General features: G+C 43.2%; 2 protein-coding genes and 1 long non-coding RNA gene across 6 annotated transcripts in view; 2 read left to right on the top strand and 1 right to left on the bottom strand.

Moving 5' to 3' along the window:
* The window catches only part of lrrk2 (leucine-rich repeat kinase 2), a 24,735-nt gene extending 13,249 nt beyond the window's left edge, over positions 1-11,486 (top strand). For 2 of the 4 annotated variants that reach the window (XM_026312558.2, XM_026312556.2), the window contains exons 29-51: positions 181-308; positions 602-820; positions 897-1,098; positions 1,278-1,366; positions 1,622-1,803; positions 1,897-2,051; positions 2,174-2,320; positions 2,547-2,738; positions 2,893-3,039; positions 3,112-3,224; positions 3,314-3,501; positions 3,833-3,993; positions 4,170-4,340; positions 4,601-4,701; positions 4,899-5,111; positions 5,370-5,563; positions 6,058-6,130; positions 6,240-6,430; positions 6,655-6,807; positions 6,953-7,164; positions 7,799-7,867; positions 7,974-8,100; positions 8,761-9,396. In XM_026312558.2, coding sequence (XP_026168343.1) covers positions 181-308; positions 602-820; positions 897-1,098; positions 1,278-1,366; positions 1,622-1,803; positions 1,897-2,051; positions 2,174-2,320; positions 2,547-2,738; positions 2,893-3,039; positions 3,112-3,224; positions 3,314-3,501; positions 3,833-3,993; positions 4,170-4,340; positions 4,601-4,701; positions 4,899-5,111; positions 5,370-5,563; positions 6,058-6,130; positions 6,240-6,430; positions 6,655-6,807; positions 6,953-7,164; positions 7,799-7,867; positions 7,974-8,098 — 3,425 coding nt within the window. In that variant the 3' untranslated portion in view covers positions 8,099-8,100; positions 8,761-9,396. Of the gene's footprint in view, positions 1-180; positions 309-601; positions 821-896; positions 1,099-1,277; positions 1,367-1,621; positions 1,804-1,896; positions 2,052-2,173; positions 2,321-2,546; positions 2,739-2,892; positions 3,040-3,111; positions 3,225-3,313; positions 3,502-3,832; positions 3,994-4,169; positions 4,341-4,600; positions 4,702-4,898; positions 5,112-5,369; positions 5,564-6,057; positions 6,131-6,239; positions 6,431-6,654; positions 6,808-6,952; positions 7,165-7,798; positions 7,868-7,973; positions 8,101-8,760; positions 9,397-11,353 lie in introns of those variants that run through there. The other 2 variants (XM_026312557.1, XM_026312559.1) reach the window with 2 other exon arrangements.
* slc6a15 (solute carrier family 6 member 15) lies at positions 9,610-24,281 on the bottom strand. Its single transcript, XM_026312560.2, has 12 exons — positions 24,147-24,281; positions 22,116-22,616; positions 18,618-18,775; positions 18,106-18,232; positions 17,785-17,966; positions 14,735-14,845; positions 13,227-13,468; positions 12,878-13,082; positions 12,564-12,756; positions 12,008-12,167; positions 11,431-11,593; positions 9,610-10,783 (listed from the first exon to the last, which is right to left on the bottom strand). Exons 2-12 carry the CDS (start codon positions 22,414-22,416, stop codon positions 10,403-10,405), a joined length of 2,223 nt encoding a protein of 740 aa, XP_026168345.1. The 5' UTR covers positions 22,417-22,616; positions 24,147-24,281; the 3' UTR covers positions 9,610-10,402.
* Positions 11,489-14,283, top strand: LOC113133622 (uncharacterized). Its single transcript, XR_003295996.1, has 3 exons — positions 11,489-11,625; positions 12,023-12,184; positions 14,021-14,283. It is a non-coding gene; the product is annotated as an uncharacterized LOC113133622 (long non-coding RNA).

Raw genomic sequence — 24,281 nt, 5'->3', positions numbered from 1 at the left:
TTAACAAGCAGGTTTCTGATGAAAAATAACAAAAATAGATATGCATGAAACATCTTAAACGTTTTTCTGAGACATGGTGGTGAAATGCACTATTCAACTTTTCACCTTCACTCTTCCATCAAGGCACGAGAAATATGTAGGATACGTATTTGTTGCTGTTCACTGCCTCTTTACCCGCAGGTGGAGAGGAGTTCAGTGGCTCTCACCCTCACTTCCTGACTTCCAGAGCTCTCTACTTGGTGGTTTACAACCTCAGCAAAGGAGCAAGTGAGGTGGATGCCCTTAAACCGTGGCTCTTTAACATCAAAGTGAGTCATAAACGAAACAGTAGTCCGCTCATCAATATGTCTTTGTGAAGAATGTGTCCTGCTCCTGCAGTTGAGATCAGATGGGATTGAACAGCCACGTCTGCCAAGTCTGCATGAAGTTGTGTGTGTGTGTGTGTGTGTGTGTTTTTTCCTTGGTGTAAATATTTGGCTGTAGACCGCTGTGTACTTAAATACCAGTCATACTGCATGTACTACAGTAAAGCCTTGTTATCCCACACATTCTACAACCTGAAGCAGAGTCCACCCAATGGCTGCTCTCTTCTTTACTTCAGGCGGTGGCTCCGCTCTCCCCAGTCATCTTGGTGGGAACCCACACAGATGTGAGTGAGGAGTCACAGCTGCAGGCCTGTCTGACCAAGCTCAGAGAGGAGCTGCTGAACCACCAGTGCTTCCCCATCATCAGGGACTACCACATGATCTCTGTCTGCGAGGACTCGGACGCCATGACCAAACTCCGCAAGGTCATTGTCAGAGAAGTCACCGGCTTCAAGGTGAGAGGGCACAACCGATTCTCCTCCCCTCTCCTCTCCTCCCCTTGTTATCTACCCATCTCCCCTCTCTACACAGATCCAGGGCCAGCCTGTGATGGGCCAGCTGGTTCCAGACAGCTATGTGGAGCTGCAGCGCCGTGTTCTGCTGGAGAGGGTCAGGGTTCCCCCAGAGTTCCCCGTCCTCAGGCACCAGGAGCTGCTGCAACTCATCCAGGAGAATCAGCTGCAGCTGGAGGAAGCGGAGCTGCCCCATGCCGCCCACTTCCTCAATGAGGCCGGTCAGTGTGGGGTCGGGGCTGCCTTAACGGGAACCAGCTTAAATAGAGTGTCCTGTTTCATCAACTTGCCTCAGTTCTCCTTCACTGTAGCGTCAGCACATACTGGACCATCTTGTATTTGAAGGAACAATAAACTCAATGGGTTTGTCTGACCAGACCTTGTGTTTTTGCCTCCGTAGGAGTTTTACTGCACTTTAACGATCCTGCACTTCAACTCCAAGAGCTCTACTTTATTGATCCACAGTGGCTGTGCAATATCATCTCACAGGTAGCCTCACCTGAACACACTGAGACCTACGGCTGAAACAGTTCAAGATGTAATTCTGAACTTTAGAATGACAAAAACAAAGCATTGTACTGTTTACAGGATCATCATGCCATGTTCTCTATACTCTACATACTGAGATCATGTCACTTACAAGAAGAGCCACAGAAAAGTCTTTTATTAACACTCCCATACAGGTACATGTTTCGTTAGGGCTATACCAGAAGTGACAGATGCAGGTGTGTGTTGTCTGTGCAGAAAAAAACATTAAAGGGCTTCTGGGAGCATCCTAAAGGAGTTGTTCAGCGCTCGGTAGTGAAGAAACGTCTGTTGGAGACTAAATGTTTCCCAAAGAGCCACATGACACAGTTCTTCAAACTTCTGGAGAAGTTCCAGATTGCCCTGCCCTTTGGAGAGGACCAGCTGCTGGTCCCCAGCAGGTGTGCTTTCAATTTGCAGCCACTGATTAAGAAACCAAAAACATTAACGACTCAAAATACGTCTAGTCTAATCACTCATCTCTTCCTTTGCAGTTTGTCCGAGCACAGACCGGTTATAGAGCTGCCTCACAGTGAGAACTCAGAGGTGATTGTGCGTCTGTATGAGATGCCGTACTTCCCCATGGATTACTGGTCTCGTCAGATCAGTCACCTGCTGGAAGTTTCTTCTTACTTGCTTTCTGGAAGAGGTGAATTCAGTAGCATTCGGTACTTCATCAGAAATTCTGCTGTGCTGATTTAAAAAAAAAAAAAGTTAAAAAAATGAACCCAGTAATTTAGAAAATGAGTTATTTTGCTGTACATCATCCAGAAAAAGTGCTGCGCCCCAACCGGATCTACTGGAGGCGAGGCGTTTACCTGAACTGGTCTCCTGAAGCGTACTGTCTGGTGGAGGCTGCCTCAGTGGAGGACAGTCCCTCCAGCTTTGTTAGGATCACCGTGCCCTCTTCAAGGAAAGGTGGTGTAGTTTAAGTTGTGCACTTCTGGTTGATGGACTATGTAGATTTATAAATCAGTAGAGCTTTTTGTTATAAAGTGACACAGTATAAAAATAATAACATCCATCTACCCACATATTGACTATAGGTCTATGGAAGAACATAAACCAGTCATCAGTGCTCTGTGATTATGTCAATGATAGTTGTGTCCCTTTCATACGCTAAGAGCTCCCTCTCTTCCCCCAGGCCGGGTGCTGCTCGGCCAGGTTGTGGATCACGTTGACTCACTGCTGGAGGAATGGTTTCCTGGCCTGCTGAACACCGACATGCTTGGGAGTGGAGAGGCCCTGCTGAAGAAGTGGGCTCTGTACAGCTTTGAAGACGGGCAGGAGTGGAGCAAGATTCTGCTGGAGGACCTCTTGACCCATTTTAACAATGGTACACTGAAACATTAACACTTGTGTTGCTGGTATGAATTCAAGAAGGTTCCTTCAAAATGGAACGAGTTTTGAAATTTACTGAGTTTGGCTTCACTTAGCTTAAAGCTTTGCATGTGTATGGTTTTCATTAGTGATTTTATTGTGGATCATAGATTTTCTGCTGGTGAACCCAGAGGACCCCCGATGCACACTTCCCATCTCCCAGATTGCCCCTGACTTGGTGCTGTGTGACCAGCCTGCAGGAACAATCCTGGACAGCAATGAGCTGGATGTGGACCTATGTAAAGAGAACCGACTGGGTATGTGGAAATATTTTCATAATGCCTGAATAATGTTAAATGAAACACAGTAAATATATGTTTTGTTTACAGGGGACGGTGGCTTTGGAACTGTTTATCGAGGTGTCTATAAAAATGAAGAAGTAGCTGTGAAGATATTCACCAAGCATGCGTCTGATCTGTACATCTATAGGCTCCTCAGACAGGTGAATGTACACAACCAAACCAAAGTGTCTGTAACCCAGACAGTCTCCTGGACTGTAACGTGAGTCAGGGTTTTTATTTTCTTCTCCAGGAGCTGACGGTGTTGGGTCGCCTCCGTCACCCCAGCCTGGTCGGCCTGCTGGCGGCCGGCTCAACTCCACAGGTCCTGGTGATGGAGCTGGCTCTGCGAGGCTCACTGGACTCCCTGTTTGAACACGAGAACAGCCTCAACAGGAAGCTCCAGCACAGGATTGCCCTGCAGGTGGCCGACGGACTCAGGTGTGAGGTTACGGCTCGATGCATCGTCTCCTTTATCACGTTTAGCTTGTTCAGTTTTCTTTTTATTTAGAATTGAGTTTTGAAGCAAATTCTACAGTGTGATTAAAAATACTGTGTAGTCTTAAGTTACCATGCAGATCTACTGCTATTTCACACAATTGGTTGCTTGAAATTTACTTTGCCAACCTTTCATAATATTGACAACTAAACAAAAAGAGCGAAAAGTGACAAGTGTTATAAAGAAAAAATCCCAGTAGGATTATGACTGTAAAGTGCAAAAATTGTGGACATTTGAAAAGAAAGCCTGTCATTGTTTGTTTTCTGGGATCAGGTATCTTCACTCAGCCATGATCATCTACCGGGACCTGAAGCCCCACAACGTGCTTCTGTTCAACCTGAAGACCGACTCTGAAATCATCGCCAAGATCACAGACTACGGCATCGCTCAGTACTGTTGCAGCATGGGAGTGAGGAGCTCAGAGGGTACTCCAGGTCAGACGGCCCCTCGGTCCTTAACGCATCCTCATTGTATTTCACGTGATTGTCCTTGTTGAACATTTGACCTGAATATCTCAGAAGCTGCAGTTAAACTATAAGTCAGGACTATTTTCTGTGTTGCAGTGTGTGTTTTTATGGCTGTTACGAAGTGATAACTGTGTCTGACGCAGGTTTCCGAGCTCCGGAGGTCGCCCGGGGGAATGTGATCTACAACCAGCAGGCTGATGTTTTCTCATTCGGCCTGCTGCTGTACGACCTCCTGACCTGTGGAGAGCGCATCTTTGACGGCATGAAGTTCCCCAGTGAGTTTGATGAAGTTGCAGTGCAGGGGAAGCTACCAGGTAATTTTTCTTATTTCCTAAGAAGTTGAAATCAGCCCTGTTGCAATGTGGCTGATCTGTTTACAAGAGGTTTGTTGTGTGGTGCTGTTTTATAAGATCAAACTTAAGTCTATGGAAGAAATGTAAACGTAGTTGCAATAAACTACTGATAATTGAAAGTATTATTGTGTAGTGTCATCTAAAATATCGTGTGTGTATATTTGTATAATGCTGTTCATATGATCTTTTGTTTACTTACATGTTTACTGCCTTGTACACAGATCCAGTACAACACTACGGCTGCTCACCTTGGCCAGGTTTCCAGGCGCTGATGAGGGATTGTCTCAGGGAAAGTCCACAGGATCGACCCACATCTGCTCAGGTTAGATCCTGAAGACTGTGTAACTGTGTTTGTAAAGGTGCTTTCTTTCTTTAACATTGCAAAGCTGTGGAGGAGGCAGCGAGGTATAGGGATGAGCTGTAGTGGAGCGCCCTCCAGTGGTCGTATCATGAAAGACTTTAATTAGAACCAGTTTAACACACAGTGAGCAAGTATGTGTGTCTTGGTTTTGTGCACAGGTGTTTGAGAGGCTGAATTCAGGAGAGATGCTGTGCCTAATGAGGGAGCTGATTATTCCCCGGGTGTTCAACGCTGAGTGCTCCACAGTGAGCACCGGCAGCGGTGACGGCCCCTCAAACAGCCAGAGAGTGTGGCTGGGTGGGGGCAGCAGCACCCAGAGGCAGGGCTCCATCACAGCCGTGGACCTGGACACTAACATGGTCACTACTCAGGTACCGTTGGCTGTTTAAAGCAGAGCTTTAAGTCACAGCGGAGCATCAGACTTCACTGCAGTTTGTTCTGTTTTGTTTCTAAATATTAGCTACAGGCCTTTTCATCACTGGCTGGAGGGGTTAAGTATATTTGGTGTTAACTGTCATTCAAAATACTTACTGCCCCAGATGTGCTTGTTGTTATTTTGACATGTTTGTCTTTTATCCAAGTCGCACACGGTCGATCGCGCTCATAGGCTGGTTCACTCCCTTTAACAGGAAATCGACACCAGTCCCGTCTTGTGTCTTGTGACTGTCCAAATCCCTAATGAGGTCTGTGATTGGCTGGTGGCAGGAACCCAGTCGGGCTCTTTAATAGTCATCAGCAGTCGGGACACGTCGACTTGGCACCACCTACAGAGCGTCTCCGATGCCGTCACCTCCCTGTACTTTCATGTGCATCCTCATCGTGCGTAAGTGTGACGTCCTGCCGCTTCAGCTCAAGTGTGTATGCAGCTGCTCAGGGTGGATCAGGTCCACGACACATTAGGAGAGGAACATCCTGACTCTGACAAACAGGGTTTAACAAACTAACAAGGAACAGTCTTGACTGATCATCCAGACACCAGTGTTACAGGTTGTAGTATCTGGTGATACTAAAACTATCCAAAGAAGGTTTTTTTCTAGTAATCTGCAGCATTTTTATATTGATGTGTGACAGCTGTACTGACTTATTGATTACTTCACATGAGCTGTTTGGAGAAGGGACATGTGTACAGCAGTCGTCCTTACAAAGATGTTTCAGGAAAAGGCAAAGAAGTTAAATTAAAATCTGATGACTGAAACTAAAAGTTGCATTATGGGTGAATCTTTTAGTTCGGAAACAAATGTGAAGAGATTTGCCTACGGTGTAGATATACCATATGCAGTTTTCTTTGTTCCATCTTAATCTTTTTCACTTTTTCAGCCACAGAAAGAATTATTTGCTGGTTGGTACAGCAGATGGAGTTCTCACTGTTTATGAGGACTCTGTACTTAAGGTAAATATTAGTTATTAAATTAAAGCTTCACTGTTTTTGTTTTCTAAAGGTTTTTTTGTTTTGTTTTGTTGGATTGCAAATATTCTTCTTTTCGTTCTCCCTCCTCCAGCAGGAGTACGGGCAGCCGGTGAAAACTGTCACCGTGGGAAATGTCAACACTCCTCTCATGTGTCTGGGCCAGTCGTTGCATTCACTGGACAGTAAGTCTGTGTGGGCCGGCTGCGGGACCAAGATCATCTGCTTCACAGCCGAATACGACGTCTGCAAGACCGTCAACACAAGACCAAACTTAACTTCCCGGTGAGTCTTTGTTATGTGGGGAAATGTGTAGCAGCTTTACTGAAAATGTTGTTTGATTTGTTTGTTCAAATCTCCAGGTTGACAGGGAAACATGGTGTTTTGATAGAATATCAAATGAAGTTTAAAGTCAACATCAGGCCTGTAGAGACTTAATAACAAAGTATTGTGGTGCTATATAGTAGAGTGTTGTGTACAGTGAGTGTGTGTGTGTGTGCCCCCTTCAGGCAGAAGAACTCGGTGGGAGCTGAGAAGTGTGTCTCTCGGATGGTTGTTGATAAATTTGTGTACCTGAGCAAAGCTGGCACGCCGAGCGTGGAGGTCTGGGACAAGAGGAGTGAGAGGATGGTGGACTGCATTGATTGTGCTCACATCATCAGGTAACACACATCAATGAGCGCTGAGACAGAAGGCAAACTCAATATTGTTGTATATTCTCTCTGATTATAGTCTGTTGTCCACTGTCAGAATCACACATTTATAGGAAATTCAGGTGCAGCGTATTATTGGCTCTTCTCCCTGCAGACATGACTGCAAAGTCGGGGAGGTGGTGCTGCCCACAGAGTCTGCTCCCCACTGGGCCAGAGTCAAGGCCCTCCTGGTGCACAGTGCTGCAACTCTCTGGATCGGCACTAGAGGGGGCCACCTGCTGGTGCTGGAGCTCTACAAACACCAGACTCTGCAGGTCTTCAGTCCCTGCTGCAGTTCCATCCGCTGCATCACCCCTGCATTTATAGGTGGGCCCACATTTGCAAGTAAACCTCATTCTTACATGTTTAATAATCTTACTTGATTTTCTAGTACCATATTTTATAGATGCGAATATTTTAAAAAATGACTATACTATGAGATAGTGATAATCTCAGGACTTTAGGCAGCTCAGGTGCCTTGTCAGACTAAAGGGAAATGATTTTTCCTGCACACTTTGTCATAAACATCTGAAGTTCAGGAAAGTTGTTTTTTTTTTTTTTTTTTTTTAATTCTGGTTTTGTGAAGAACCAGCTGTCTCCAGTATTTACTTGAGGTATTTGAGCTTCAAGTAAATAAAAGATATATAGCATACAACAGTGCATGAGAATGGATTTTAAAAAGAAAAAACTGAATGTAAATGAGTTAAAACCAGCTGGGTTTCTCTGTTTCTTGTTTCTGTTTCATGGACTGCCAGGGTGTTTGTGTACAGGCATGTGTGGAACAGCTCAGCATGCTGCTCACAGTTTGCTCACTTTTTTGTGTTATGTTTGTTTTCCTTCATCCCCAAACTAGATGTGTTGTTGTTGTTGTTGTTGTTATCATCCTCGCCTGTTTGAATGCGGTGTGTGTACCAGCCTTTCTCTATGAACTTAAGTGGAATTACTTTCGTTTCATGAGCAGAAACCCTAAAGTGGAAGAATGTGGTGCTGATTTTGGGCAGAAGAATCCCACAAGACAAGAATCAGTGTGGTGAGTCTGGTGATGCTTCATTGTTTATCCCACTCTTTATGAAAACAGCTGTCTCGCCGTGTGAGGTTCTCTGTGTTGGTCTCAGTGCGTGTTTCTCTGCTCTCAGATGAGGAGTCGGTCTTAATGGTGTGGAACAGCACGCTGCCGATGGAGGTCAAAGACCTGAAGAGACACTGTGAGAAGAGGGAGCAGATCTCAGCCAAAATGAGAGAGCAGCTCCACCACAGCTGAGGGTTTGTATGGTTCTGTTTATTCCTCTTTTACTTCAGTTTATAATGCTGCAGGATAGAGCACTTTTGTTGAAGGTAGCAGTTATGATAACAGTAAGAGTGAAATCTTGCAATGCTAAAGAGCCCTAAATTACATTTCATTGTGTAAAAAAAAAAAAAAAAACATCTGACAAAAATCCTGACCTCAGAGGTCAAAGCCCACCTGCACAGACCTCATGTAGCAGTTTCAATATATTTTTGCTCATTTAATGTGCAGGCTTTAAGGAGGAGCAGTGCTAGTATCAGCAGAAATGCAGCTGCTGTTGTACTAAGCAGAGCATCACTAGAAGCAGCTTCCATAGGAAGAGAAGCTGCTTCTGTTTGACTCTTCTTGGCGCCTGATTGGCTGGACTAGCACTGCTTATACACATTTGCTCTCTACCTGTATGTGCATGACCTGTATGCTCTATTCCCTTCATCCACCCAGATTAAGGGTTCAAATAAAATCAATGAAGTTGTGTGTCACACACATAGAGTTGATATTTTTATATTGCAGAACAGTGAAAGACATTCGATTGATTCATCTGAATTAATTATCAAGCGATACCCAGACGTGTGGTGATGATGTTTTAGCTGAGCCCTAACCAGTGGCAGTAATAACAACACCGTTTTGTTTTCAATCAGACTTGTGTGCAAAAGGGATCAACTCTCCAGTTCATGGACGTGTCAGCAGGACACACTGAACGGGACGTTTTACCTCATTTTCTGACAGCCTTTTGTACTTTCCAGTACACTGACCCAGGAAGACCAAGAACTGAATGCACATTGCAATAAATCAAAGAGAAACTGATTCAAGAAATCATGGAATATTTTTCTTCTTTGAAGATGCACTCGTATGAAACAGCCTGGCATGTTTTATTACTAGTTTGTTATATTATAGTTATAGTTTATTATAGTTTTTCAGAGAGACCTTGTTCTAGAAGGGATACAGGTGGTCTAATGAATGTTTTCAGGGCTGAGAGCAGTGCAGATGTTCAGGAAGACCTCCTGCTCGATGTTTATTTACCTGTAGGATTAAAAAAAGAAACTGGAAAGAAAGCCAAAGTTAAAAACCACTATGTGTGTACTGGATTATTTATTCCCGTGTCTGTGTCTGTGTGTGTGTTTCCCAGTGAGCTCAGTTATTCCACATCAGTAAACAGAACAGGGGACTTCTCATAATGCTGCCTGCTGTGTAGATTTATGGCATGTTATCTAAAATGACTTCTTGTGATGGTGTCACACAGAACAAATCAATAAATACTATTTTATGTACTGTTACAGCTGTTTGTATGTTGTCAGAGCGTTATTTACACCTAGAACATGGGGACCAGGAACCAGGCAGAAGAAGATGCTTCTTTACATTAACTACATTGTATTTACAATAATCAAAAAGGACAAACTGGCATCGAAAGACACAAAATGGAGACAAAAAGATCAAATGTCAGTTTCAGAGTATCATTTTTTTTTTTAATCTTGATGGGAGGAAAAAGATATTGCATTAGAAGCCATTTCATGGAAAAATTATTTACAAGGAGGACTTGTTCCTCAGATACATTGACAGCACATTAGTAAAAAAAACAAAGAGACGAGAGTTAAGGATTTGAAGTACTTCTGAACCTTAAAAACATGGTGCTCTGATATCCAAACTATCGAGATAAATATATTTATAATATTTATATTATATTTACAGAATACCTCAAATATACAACATTTATCATGTATTCTATAAACAAATATAAATTACTTAGGCACACTTCTGTCTCTAACGATCATTATAGAGGGTTTTAAAGGCCATCTTATTCTTGGACCTGTCACCAACAATCGTTTTTCACATTAAGGCTTAAGCTGGCTTGAGTTACGCTGCCTACACAGACCCAGGATGACCTTTTTACCCTCTGACCTGCTGCTTTGCAGACTCCTCTTTGCACATTCTAACTGGTGTTCGCCTGCAGGAGTATCCACCTTATTGCTTACGCCTGTTCTCACCTGCAGGTTCTGCAAGGAGGAGAAAGCAAAGGCTGAAGAGGTGAATTTGGGAGACCTCTAAGTAAATGGGCGAGGTTTCAGTCAGGGATGATTATTCCCACACCCTTTTTTTTTTTTTAAAGTACACAGTCATATAAGGTTCAGTGACAATAAACAGAGAGCAGCTATGATATCTACAAAGAATATACAGTACGGTGAAATATGCATCGATAATACAACCAACTAAACGCGCAGTGAGGGGTGGAGGGAAAGAGTGGCCAGCCGATATGGCCGGGCAGGGCTTACTATTACAGTAAGTCTATAAGTCTGACTCGGGCATATCCGGCATGTCGGCCATCAAGTACCCAATACCGTAACGACCGTTGGGTGCAGTGTCCGCATCTGGGTTGCCACCGCCGCTCTGCTTGCGGTAGATGGTGCTACCAGGCATCGCAGGAGGCGCCTTGCTGGGCGACTTGCCTTGGATCAGGCTGGTGTCGTCGTCCTCACCCGGCCGGGCGCTCTCCTTAATGATGCGGCCCTTCTTATAGGAGACAGTGGAAAGGCCACTGGTGTTGTCATCGATGATGTTGAAGTAGCGCAGCCCAAAGACAATTGGCACAGGCATGATGGCCATCACCACCAGGGAGATGCAGACCACGATGCCCCACAGAGGGAAACGCAAGGTCTGCTCTCTGGCCTGGAAGACAAGAATCAGAAAAACAGAAAGTTGTAGTAAAAATGGCAGAAAGGCAGATGGCAAGAAGGATGTGTCACTAACTTGGTGATCGAACGAACGGTGGCTCATTAACAGGGTTTTGTTAAGTAACAGAGTTAATAAGGCACCAATACTGGTTTACTGAGTTAATGATGGCCACATTAGAGATTTTAGAGTGTTAGTTGACAAAACAACTTTTGTGTAAAAGATCCGGCAAAGAAATATTAGTAGCAGTCCTGGTCTCACCACATCATTTCAGGTTCATTTTCAGCTGAACCTAATTGGCTGCTTAAATGAGCTGAAAACTACCACCCTCCCTTGGTACATGCAGGCCCAGTCTGTTCCATGTGGCCTTTGCTCCACTTACAAAATGACTCTAGTTTTCGCTTGATGTGATCAAAAAGGTGATTCAACGTCTGTATGGTAGACTACACATCCCGGTGATTGTCCGAGGGTTAAAAGACACCTAAACATGTGTTTATCATTCAAGACTTTGCCTGTTTTAGAACTCACTTACTTTGAACCCTTTAATTTGCTTTTTACTTGTTCCAGGTTTACCAAGTCGGAGAACTTCCACCCCCCATTGATCGCTGGTCTCATGGAGCGATAAGCAGGAGACGTTGACTCACCTCTTCCTCTATCCAGGCACTGTAGCTGGGTGGTGTCATGGTCAGCTGGATTAAGCTGGAGCACAGGAGGACCAGCAGCAGGATGGGCGTGATGTACTTCCACATGTAGTAGTAGAAGCGGTATGGTGTGAAGCCCAGCATGTCCTTTAGGTCTTCAAAGAATCTGAGAGAGCGGCAGCAACGAAACAGCAGGAGGTGAGATCAGTCGCTCGTGGTAAAGAACTCACAATAGTGCCATGTTTCTGCTATATAAACCTAATGGCCTTTGTATGTTGTTTATATTTTATCTTTATGGCTTCATTCAAACAATACACCAACTGAGTCTCTTCCAGGAATAGACCCTTTCCCCTGTAAATGGTGTTATCTGACAGTTCCATTGTATTTCAAACTAAACTCTCAAAAAGGTCAAATTCTAATGTGACTGCAGTATTTTTCAATTTTGTTGTGTCAAGATTACTCAAAACATAATATGAATGTTTTATTATAAATATATAAAATAAAAAGGTTTGTGATAAAATAATAGATGGTTTTTATAATTAGTTTCAAGACCAAAAGTAAAAGCTTAGATTGTTTTTACTTCTCAATCCCGTAGATCCAAGCAACTGCCACATTCTCCAGTATAACCACTATGAGCAGAGGTAAAGTGGCCGAGTAGTCGTCAAACATGGCCACGAAGTAGTTCCCTGAGCGCTGAACAAACGTGAGACCAATGGAGAAGGCCAACACGCAGCATCCCACTGCAGGAGAGATGCAGGTCAGTTACTGTCTGTCCTGACAGATTCGTTACTCCATTCAAAGATTTATAACAAAGACTTTGTAAAAAAAAAAAAAAAATTAAAAATCAGGAGAAACAGAGGAGAAGAAAGCACATTTAACTTTTATATGGAACATGCAAACAAAAGCCAAAGCTGTTACGACCAGCAGGATGGCCCAAGAATACAGTAATATGTTTAGGTTGTAACCCCTGAAATTACTTGGAGGTTTGATGTACTGTAATGTTATTACTTTGTCAGTTTTAATAAATAAACGTTTGTAATCCTGTATTTGTAGGGCCTGTAACCTTGTATATTAGCCCTTGGTTGGCTTTAGTCGCCATTTAGGAGATAATCCTGCATAATGTTCATAATCACTACCTGTAAGAAATTCCTTGCGGACTTTAAAAGTATCTATCAGTGGAGTGAGGATTCCCTCGATGGTGCCGAACATGCTGCCCAGGCCAAGGTTAACCAGCATGAGGAAGAACATGACGGACCAGAAGGGCGAGGCAGGGAAGTGGGTCATGGCCTCTGTAAAGGCAATGAAGGCCAAGCCTGTGCCTTGGACCGCCTGGTAGAGGGAATGAAGAAGAGGTCAAAAATTAGAGACTGTGCTCTTTCCCGAAATGTCATGTATTCAACATCTATTAAAGACAGTTTGACCCTATCACAGCTTTTGTTTTGGCAGGTACCTTATTGAGCTCGTCCTCGATGCTGCAGGGTTCTAGTCCCAGTTTCTGGAACTCGTCCTCGTCCCCCACTTTCCCTTTGATGCTTTCTATCATCTGATGGTAGTCTTCTGCACTGATCTGACTACTCTGAGAGAGGTTGATGTGGTGGGGGAACAGGCTTTCGTCAATGCCGTTCCCCAGCAACGTCACAATCTTATTAGTGTTCCTAAAAAACAGGCAGAAGTTAACGATAATGTTGTAGTCAGGAAATTAAGCTTCACAATTCCTTTTCTGAGTAAACAATAAAAATACTGCAGGAACACAAATGTATTCTGTAGATATCTAAACCTGAACAGAAGCTTTTACTCACAGTGAAATACATTTGCTGTTCATGATGTTGGCTTTAAAACCCAACACGGCAAACACCACCAGGGTGGCCAGAACGGAGGTGAAGAAATTGATAAAAGACACCAGGACAGCATCAAAGTGGCAGTTGTTGTCCCGCTTGTTGTAACTGGAGAAGGCGATGACACCGCCAAAGCCGAGACCCAGAGCAAAGAAGACCTGCGTGGCTGCCTCTCGCCACACCTTGGCCTCCAACATGATCTCCAGCTGAAAACAGAAGACAGATGTGGTTTTGTTTAATCATCATCACCAGCTGAATGGCAAGAACAAGGTCTGAGGTATCAACACCTAAACCCTGCCGGTCTTCAGATACCCCGCTGGTATAATAGCAATATCAGAGAGAGGGAACATGAGAAACTCGAGAAATACCAAAGGCTGAAAGAAGAACCAGAAAGGATGTAGGAGGAAACAGTTCTGTGGTAATCGGACCACTTCGGGCTGTGACCCCCCAAACTGGGAGAGTGGCTCCAACTGTTCAGATAATCATAGTCCTAGGAACAGCTAAGATACTGCACAGGACCCTCAAGCTCCCAGGCCTCTGGTAGAGGACCCAAGCTTGAAGCAAGATATTTTAATAAAGACATGAAAAGAACCTTTCAAGAGTGCAACAACAACAAAACTTCTTTTTAAGTGACAATCGAGTCTTTCTGTGACGTTGCTGAAACAAAGCATACATAACAACTATTGATTATTTTCTATAATCTATTATCTCCTCCAGATCATGAACATATAAACATTGTTTCTGTCTGTGTTTTGCAGCAGGGTATCTGGTGCACTGGCACCAGGACTCTGATGCCTAGGATGGTTGCAGTCCTGCTGTTTGAAGTCGTAAGATGCCAGCCATCGAGACAAAACAGGCAAACAAGCCGAGACAGATGTACTCCGCTGAGAGTGAGTGTCTTCGGCTGGTTGGTTGTATAAACCCTCGCTACCTCCTGTTCCCATGGTGACATGATTACGGATCAAAAATGCCATTGGCCTGTTGCTGCTGAGGAATCGGCCTATTGGAGCACAGATAGGATTCACACACCTTTTTTGTTACAGTCAGTGGATTGAACAGGGAATATTTAGTGCAGGAAATACTGGTTTTTCTGCTAATCAATACCACAGTATAAAGTAAGTACTGCAGCAACTGCACTTGTACTAGTAACATTCACTAGTAGTATCAACAACATGTGGTACTCAGTGAAATATACAGTGGCTTTCTTCAGCGCTATATTGTTAAATATTATGGTCATTATTTTACATTGTATTGGTAGATTTATGTATCACAGTGTCTCATGTTTAAGAAGATTATCAGTTGTTTTGTGTGTAAACTCTTAAAAGGTATCGAGAAACCAGAGCTGTTGGGATAAGATGAGATAAATGTAGAATCATTGTACAGTGTTTGTAATTACATTATTTTAGTACCTGGTTCTCTCTTATGTCAACATACAGTATAATCAAAAAGCTCTGGCTCTAAAGGTGCATTACCTGGGGTGTGAACATGTGCCGAATCCCGTCTATGGAGCCCTTTAGGAGCAGGGCTCGAACCAGGAAGCAGATCAAGACGACGTATGGGAACAGGGAGCTGAAGTACATCACCTGCAAGTGAACAGAACATTTGTTAAACAGCAGCAAACGTCTGCAGTCAGCTTGTACCTCAAAAAAAGTCACTCTGCATATTTCAAGGTGTTCTATTGTTCCCCGAGGAACAACTTAACGCGGAACACAGGCAGTGATTGGAGGTGAATCTCTAAGCAAAAAATGAACAGAGCTGCATGTGAATTAAGTTTTTTATTGATGCCACTGTCCTAGTTTCAGAGTGTGTTTTACCCACTACACTAGACCACTTGTACATTATGTCTCCTCCATTGCTGCTTATGGGTTTCTAGATCACGGAGTAGCAGTTGACCTTCTGGGCTATGAGATGAGGTTAATTGCTGTTTAGTTCCAATGAGAAAAATGCTTGTCAGGCAATAGATTGTGTCTTTAGAAAACCAAACACATGCACTTTACTAGTTATCCACGCAGTGTTGATCGTTCTAATTTGACAGGAACATCAAATTATGCAGAGAAGAGAGCGGAACATGATCAGTTCTGTCTAACGATCAAACTGTTTTGAACTTTTGTTCTGTCTCTGACGTCGGTTCAGAAATTCTGATTGCTAAAACACCTTTATTTGACACTACATGTTATTACATGGATGAGGTGCAGCTAAAGACTGAGAGCAGGACTGAAGGCCTGAGTCAGCTGTGTCACTGCAACATGTGGGTTTACAGGACTGGTGGCAGTGGGGCGTGGGTGCACACACTGGGAGGTGGTTTGGGATTGAGTCATACACACAGTGTTGTGATTCAGAGACACTGAGTCTCCTACACTTTGGTCCATATGAAGCGCTGAAGACAACGTCATGTCTCATCTTAAAGTGAAAAAGGACAGTACACCCTGAAAGCAGAACTTAGTCATATATGGGATTTATTTTTGGCTCAGTCAAGGTTCTAATGATTTTCTCCCAGTGCCTCTAAACAGAAAAAGACCAGTTTCTAATCCTGATTAACTTACACAAATATATATATAAAATGCCATTTTTATATTTTAAGAGTTCTATTGAGTTAAATGTTAGATGATGATCCCTAAATATACAGTTAGTGTCAAAATTGAAATACATTAATTATTATTTTTTTTTGTTCTGTTGTCAGCTGGTTCCTGATTAAAGCTGCGTCTTTGTTGAAGAACAGGATCGTGGCCTTGGTCAGCACGAGGCCAAATAAGCCGTTTGTGTGAGAAGCAGATATCTTCCCCACATTAGTGTCAGATTTATATCCTATCAGAAAATATGCTTATATGAAGGTCCTGTATACATATTGTCCATATTCTAAAGCTATTTGACATCTAGAATATTACAGCCATTGTTTTTGATTTCTGTTCAGAAACGTCTGATGCCTTCATTAAACTTTACAGTTATTTTACTAGATCTACGATGAGACCACTCTCTTTCTCCCCAATCACAGGCCACAACTGCTCCTTACGCTTTTGACAATAAAGCCAAGCCAATACAGCACATATAACCATGGTAACCAAGAACAGTGGGATCCCTTTCACACCCACCCAGACACACAGAAGGAAATCCTTGGAAAAGGCTTTTGTGTGAACTTGGTTAGAGAGAGCATCAATATTCTTTTGTATCCCACAGTGCCAATGAAATTGGCTGCCGGCATCAAGGAAAACATCCTTTCCTCCGTCTGTAACATGTTGTTTGCCCCAATATTTAACCTGAAGATCATATCCTTAAAGCCACATTCACTGTGTCTTTGGCCAGTAGAGGGTCACCACACTTTCAATGGCTTAGAAGCTACTGTGTACTGCCAGTTTAACTTCCAGCAGACAGAGAACAACATGAGCATCCCGCTGGAGCCATATTTTCTGGGCACTTGGTAAATCTTAGTTCGATTCCCTTTCGTTTTAGCTCTGATTTGGTCTCTGCCAAATCCTAAGGAAACATCTGGATCATTAGCTGTAAAATGTGCCACTTTCTTGGCCAGCTAGCTGCTAACTTTGCATATCTACTGTTTGGTGCTTGGTAGGCTGAATATATTGGGTTTGCAAGAGCTTTAATGGTGGAAACAGCTGCCTATACAAATTGATATATGCAGCTGAGACAACCCATACACTAGATGTGTTGTAAAATCTAAATAATGAGCTCTAAGACTCCAAAAATCCCAATAGAGCTGCAGCTGGGTGTTAATGCTCCATAAGTCTGGCACTATTACAAAGACTCATCTCACTGGGTTAAGTTCATTCAACCTTATAAATGAACGCCTGTTGCACCCCACCCATGCCTGACAGAAGAAGTGGGGATAATACCAAAATCAAATGACTTCTGCATCAAAGCTTAATCTGGGAACATTAAAAAGTATGACCATTTTTCCAATTAGTAAAGGCTTGGCTGTGACCTTGGGAGTGCACTCAGTAATGCTGGTCATATGATATAAGAAAGTGTCGAATGATAAAGATCATCTGTAAGGAGAGAAGGCCAGTGGGCTGAGTTTACAAGCGAATGCCAGCCTCTTGCCAGTGGGCTAATCCTTCCATTTACATGCTACTGTCAGCATTATTATAGAAAGATAAAGGAAGCGGAGCCAGAAATCCCACACAACATCACATGTCTGAGACTGTATCATTAAAAAAGTTGGGAAGTCACATTAGAGCAATCACTCAGCAGTGTCTTGAGACCAGGCATTCCTGGATGCTGCGCTCTATAAGCCTGTGCCTTAAAGTGATCCTTTTATGAATGAGGATTTTCCAAAACACTTAGCAGGAGATGGGCTTTTCTCTAACTGTTCCAGAGTACAGTCATGGCCTGTTTGAGTATTTTTTAGGCCAGGCTGCCAGGATTACCAGGACACCTGTAGCAAACTGTCTTGTCCTCTTTTGCTCTTTGCTCCAGGTATCTGTAGTACCCTAAGTTGGTGCAACAGGAAGGCTGGTAGAAATCGCTGTACCAAGGAAACTAAAAATGCAGAGAACAAAATTTTCCGTACCTTCCCAGAAGACTGGATACCCTTGATCATAGCAAGGCAAACCATAGACCAGGCAACCAGCAGGCACACCGTCATCTTCCAGTTGAGTCCTCCACCCTCAGAGATGCTGTCGGAGATATTCAGGGCCTCACGGTACCAGTAGTAGGTGGTGGCTGAGCTCTTCTCACACTCCGGTACCACATCTATGGACACGATGGCGGTTTATAAAGGAAACACTATAAAAACATTTCAAGTCTTCTAAAGGCAGTTAACAGTAGGGCTGTAGGTGGTGCTGCTGAATCGGTCCATGAGTTAATATGTCAGATTGTGATTGTGCCTTACATGTACTGTTCTTATTCTTTACGAGTGGACATTCATTCCATGGCAGAGGATGCTGGAAGGACTGGGAGAAGTAGAAGAGACTCCAGCCGATGATGACGTTGTAGTAGAGCGCCACAAAGAAACAGACCTGCAGGGAACAGAGGCAAGTTAGTTTACACATCTTCAGACCTTTATCCTTCTCTTCTTACTCCTGGTACTTGTGCAGTTTCTTCTTGTCCTTTTAAATGATTCCTGTAGATGAACAAACACCTATTGTTGCTGCTGTGGGAAACAGAAACCACGTCACATCATATATTCCAGATCATTTTTGAGATATCAGAGATGCCATAACGTGGTTGATAAAGAACTGCATTATTTTCAACATACAGCACTACAGATGAAACCATTTTAAAATGCTTCTGTGGCTATTTTATTCCTCACTTCTTTCACTATTCATGCAGCCCATTGTCAAGCTCCTGCTGCACTGTAGTTGGTTTATGTTACAGGTGTTGAGACCTCAGTGTCAGACTCACCACACAACTGGCAAAGCCGATGCCCCCCAGCCGAGGACTGATGTAGTTCCACACCCCGATGCTGCCCCTGCGGATCCGCTGTCCTACGGCGAGCTCCAGGAAGAACAGCGGGATGCCGATCAGTACCAGCAGGATGAGGTAGGGCACCAGGTACGCTCCTGTCAGTCCACACAATCCAGACAACAAGGAAGGGAAACTGTTACGGTTTCTGAAATCAGCTTTACGAGCATATGGGCACAAAATGTACATACACACATCAGTTTCTTTAGCCTGTTTTTATATCCCTGCCATCCTGTGTATACAAATTCACTATGCATTTACCTATGATGTCCCTTTGATAGACACATTTTCCAAAAGAGCATGAAACACAGTGCTGCCTCTGTCTCATTATCTCTTTTACGCAAACACACACAAACAAATTACTATACGCACATCTGCTGAGCTTTATCAGTGTCTGCGCTTAATACGTCCCTCACAGTGTGTGGTGCAATCCAATACCTCTACAAACCAGGAAAGAAACTGAAGGCTGAAATTACAGTGCCTAAATTATAGTGGGACTACTGTCGGGCACATTACAAAGTTAAGGGTGGATGAGTAACATTTACCCAGGCTGTAATATTGTGGTGCCATAAAGTAACAAGGAGGAAAATCTATTGTGAACTTAAAACTTCTCAAAATGGAAGAATCAGCCAAAAAAAAAAATTCGCAGTTCGTCACATTTCCCCTCTCCCCCTAACTAAAGCGCAGCATCAGGTGATGCACTGTAATGGCTGCTATTGGTCACTAATGACAGCGTCAAAACCTCCACTGGGGATGAATTATTTTAAAGCTTAGCTTCGTCCCTGTGTCAGCAGAGTTTATTGTTTCATCTGGCAGGACGTTCATTCAGACTTTACTGAGCCCGACTGTCCCCCCTCTGGTCATAGACAGGAAATAAATATTTGTGTGTTTGTCTAGCTGTTGTGTGTGTGTGTGTGTGTTTGTATAGTATACTAACTTGTTTCTAATATTAAAACATCTAATTCTGGTTCATTGAGGATACAGCTCATACTTTCATACTGGGAAGAGGATTTGACATCAGTCAGCATCAAAACTCCCTCTAGTCTCTATTGTCTTTTGAACCCCCCCCCCCCGAGCAAACAGTCTGATAAGAGTTCATTTCATCTTATACCAAAATAACTTCCCCAGTCCTACTTCTCAGTTTCTGCTTCTACCAGATGACTGACCTTCTCATGTTTGGCACCGTCACATGTACATGGATGATTTGGACGCACACAGCATCAGCAACGAGAAACTACCTTAAATATATAAAGACAATGACAAGGCATGTCTGACAAGATGTGTGATCCACTCCTGCTTCTTAAAGAAATTTGCACAGCAGCTGTCGGGTCGGGGTGTTGCTGGGAAGTTCCAAATGCAGGTTCAGACAGTACGTTAATTAAAATGTACAAAATATACACTGCCAGTGGTGTGCACAAACTCTCTGAGGGCCAGAGGCAAATGAAAGGACAGAGATTATTTCTGAGCTTTAGAGGTAACAGCAGAGCAAAGCTGAACCAAGCAGGGAGGTGTTTAGGCCACAGAGGGGCATTCTGGTCATTAAACGAGGAAATACAAGATTAAAGAAGACTAAGGATCTGCAGAGGAAGTAGCTGTAGTAGTAGTGGTAGTAGTATTTGATTTACATATGAGAGGCTTTGTCTTGTGCTCCAGCTTTTTGTTTTTTCATATATGACAGTAAAAAGAATATCAAAATGTTTTACATAGTTAGCCAAACAAATCACTAAATAAAATATTTATGAACACAGCACATTAATGCACATACAGTATCTTCCTGGTGTGGGTGAATAAAGGTGAAGGAAAAGCCCACACACATACAAAAACACACCGAGACCTTCCCCAGGCCCCGATCTGTCGTTTTAATCTAATTACAGTTAAACACAGCAGGGTGACCAGAGCTGTTTAGAACAGCACTGAAAACATGGCAAGGTCAAGTGAGAGGTTGTGATTTGAGCTGCACCCCCTGTGCACAAACACACACACACACACACACACACACACAGAGGACAGCACATCGACTTACAGTCATTTTCTGGAGACCCAAACTATAATTATTTGCCTAACTCTAACCCTTAAACCTAAATTTAAACTTCGTCTTCCATCTAAAAATGTTTATCATTTCCTTTATGGGGGCTTCTTATATGTCCCTAAAACTAAGTGACTGTGTAACATTGTCGAGAGACTTTTCCATGAAATCAACCAATTTCAAAACATTTACCCTAGATTTTCTAATGTAATGTAATGAAATAATCAGTCATTTCAGTGCTATTGTTGTTTTTGAAATGTTTCCTAATTAACACAAATCTCTGTTTCCAATGGTTGGAAACAATCCTAATATTACATATCAATAAACATCACATAATGGACAATATGCCAAAGGGACATTTGCATGTGTTCTTTTAGATGGTTTGAAATAGACACTGTGAACTGTTGTTGCTGTTGTTGATGACAAACTTGGACTGAGAGTTTTTATCCTGTCTGGCCAACCTGTCTGAGACGATTTTATTTAATCAGCTTTCTCACGGTGGTCAGTGGCTTCACATAATCTCCAGGTGGGTAGTTCAACACCTTATCCCCTTCCCGGGACACACAGCCCACTGCAAGTCCTCCTCATATCCTCTGTGAGACCTTCCCTTGCAGACCTTGCATGGGCTTATTTCAAGAAATCGTGGGGACATATGGGTTTGATTGCCACAAATAACAGCATCACGGCCGCTCACCGAATGATCTGTGTGTTGACAGCTGCATTATGGGGTTATAGCCTGTTATGTTTCATGTAGCTGCTTCATGTACATGTGATGGTGCAGGCTGCACAACAACACAGACAAATTGTCACGTGACTCTCATGTCGATCCTGAAGGTCACTGAGGAGTCTGGCTATGACAGACGAGTGTCAAATAGACTTAACACTTAAAAATCACACAGGATCAGTGCACGTAGACCCGCACATATCACACAGCATGAATCTGTTTTTGATACTTGATCATTTTATGCTGTTCAAATGAGTTTGGCTCATTTTTGTCTTACAACAGTAAGTTTTAATCTAATTCTGTGATACTGGTTTTCACTCTCATATAAGAAAATGTTTTAGTATTGAGTAGATAATGATACACACATTGTAAACAAATGTAACTTTAGTGTCATAATAACAGCTGGATGAATATACTACTGGTTCCTGTCACTTCCAGGCACATCCATGTGGTTAATATGAAAACTCATGCAATCCAGTTCTGTACCTCCACACAGGGATAGAAGCAAATAGCATAGACAGTGTCTCTAGTCCTCATTTATCTTCTGTAACAACATATACAACACACACTTTCTGTAAATCCTATAAAAATATAGTTATGTTTCATCCCAGTTTTGGGTCTTCAAGCCTGATATATTGCTCACTTTAAAGGATAGTTCAGTTTTCTTGTTACGCAAACAGTAACTCACCTCCTCCGTTCTTCTGACACAGGTAGGGGAACCTCCAGACGTTGCCCAGGCCTACAGAGAAGCCAACTTGGGCCAAGATGTACTGGAGCTTGCTGTTCCATGCCGGGCGTTCCTCCTCCTCGCCATCTGAGCCTCCCTCCTCCACATCACACTCTTTCCCTTCCCCTTCATGTTTTTTGACGATCAGCGAGCTCTTCTTGAAGGAATCATCGCAGGCATCTTCATTGGAAAGCAGGTCTTTGACAGACTCTGTGACATCGTCGTCAAGCTCTCTCTTGACGGCCTTGCTGTTTTTGGGCATTTGATAAAGCAATCAAGGGCAAAGGGTGGAAAGTCTTTTTGGAAGTCGGGCTGAAAGGGCAGGGCCGGTGTCTGTAAAGAGTCACTTTTTATACTCTGTGCAAAGCTGCAAGTCTGAAGATGTTCGGGTTCAGGGCCCTGTGGGGTTTGTAGAGGCTGACTGATGAGGAAGTGATTTACTTCTTCATTATCACCAAACGTCTGTGGGGCAGAGAAAGAAACACTGCAGTAAGTAAACTGCCAGCAAAAATCTCAGTGAGGTTGTGTTAGTGCTTTGTCATTGAGAAAACACGTGGTGAATTGCAGCCATGGGTCTAATCCTCACTGAAATTTTGTGTATGTCTGCGTGAAAACTCTTTTAAAAGATCTGAGGTGGAAATCAAAACTCTAAATCATGACAGATGAAAAAAGGCAGTCTTGGAAAAAAAATTGTAAAAAAAAAAAAATCAAAGCGTATTTTAACTGAACGGCTTAAATGTTTCAGTAGAGTTTTAATTAGAAATTAAATCAGAATATTAAACTGCCTAATAATCCCATCTGACTGCATAAGGCCAAACAGAAAATTAATGCTTCATCCCAGGGATGCAGTTATTTCTCACATGGAGATCACATGGCTGCCAGCAGAGCAACATCAATGAATGGGAAACATTTTGTCGTCAGTCGCTGTGCTGGGGAAAAAGGCCTGGGCACATGAGCTGGGCTGTGACAGGTCGAGGTACTGAGACTTTCATGTTTCCACCCTAAATAATTGAAGGGGGTGGCCATTTGCATACGAACCCAAACACTCCTTTCCAGCCGCAGCTCCCCGGGGTGGGGGAAAACCCGTAAATCCCCTTTATCAACTTAAAAAAGAGTACGAGCAAACACACAGTGGTTCCCCGAATGAAACGCTGAAGAAAACATAGAGGGCGTGATGTTTTTTGTCTTTTATGCTACACATTTAATAGGCGATGGTTTATGCTTTAAACAGCATTGGGAAACACTGAAGGGTGTGGACACGGACTATCCGTCCACCCAAAGGCGGATTAAGGTGCGCAGCATCCTTGTCTTTTTGAATTTCGTTGTCTTGGTTTTGCATTTTGCTCATGTTCGTGCACAGATGAGCAATTTTTGTTTCTTCTCATCAACAGCGAAAAAATCTTTCCATGCGACCACGTTGCAGAAACAATGCGCCTCTCGCCGCCCATCAACCAGCGGATTAAGCGATTAATAGATTTCCTCTACCGCTCCCAGATTAGCCTGGTTTGCATGAGGCAAAGGCCGTTGTTTCAAAGCCCCCTGAACGCTGATGCTGAGTAACCTTCAGCGCAGTTATTATAGAGGCTGTAATAAAACTGCATCGCACGCATGGACACTAGTATGACTGTGTAGAGGCTGAGGATGACTGAGCGCACAAAGCCAAAAGGGGCTTCACCATCTTTTCTGTCCGCACATGACTCAGAGGTGATGGTAAATAAAACGTGCCGGGTTACAATGAGAAGGATAGCGACATTTAAAACAACAACAAAATAAAAAATAATCAACCTAAAATATTAAAATCAGCGCCATGTGGCTGGTTGTTCTGTAAAAAAAATGCGCATAAATTAATGTCATTTCTCCCGCTCAGTCTTCATGACATCCATGTGAGGTGTTTCATCATTCACTGCGCACCGGGCACCACCACCAGCCACACACGCATCATGCCATGCCTTTATCCACAACCTGCACTGAGGATGCTGCAGATGTACTCACCTGGGTGGGGAAGCCTTCGTCCTTTACTCAAATGATGCGTCTCAAGGAATGAAATTGTGAGAGCACATGCACGGGGCAGACATCATCACTTCTTTCTGTAACAACCAGACCGACCTGTATGTGTGTGTGTGTGTG

This window comes from Mastacembelus armatus, chromosome 6 (assembly GCF_900324485.2).
Source record: "Mastacembelus armatus chromosome 6, fMasArm1.2, whole genome shotgun sequence".
NCBI lineage: Eukaryota > Metazoa > Chordata > Actinopteri > Synbranchiformes > Mastacembelidae > Mastacembelus > Mastacembelus armatus.
The sequence above is the reverse complement of the archived record's forward strand: the minus strand, read 5'-3'. Positions and strand labels throughout refer to the sequence as shown.

Bases quoted from the DNA above. Each gene is read 5' to 3' on its own strand.
- slc6a15 (XM_026312560.2), bottom strand. From the start codon at position 22,416: ATGCCCAAAAACAGCAAGGCCGTCAAGAGAGAGCTTGACGACGATGTC. The intron at 18,776-22,115 runs GTGAGTTACTGT...GTGGACTGACAG, and splicing joins GTGTCAGAAGAACGGAGGAG to GAGCGTACCTGGTGCCCTAC. The intron at 12,757-12,877 runs GTACCTGCCAAA...TCCCTCTACCAG, and splicing joins TCGAGGACGAGCTCAATAAG to GCGGTCCAAGGCACAGGCTT.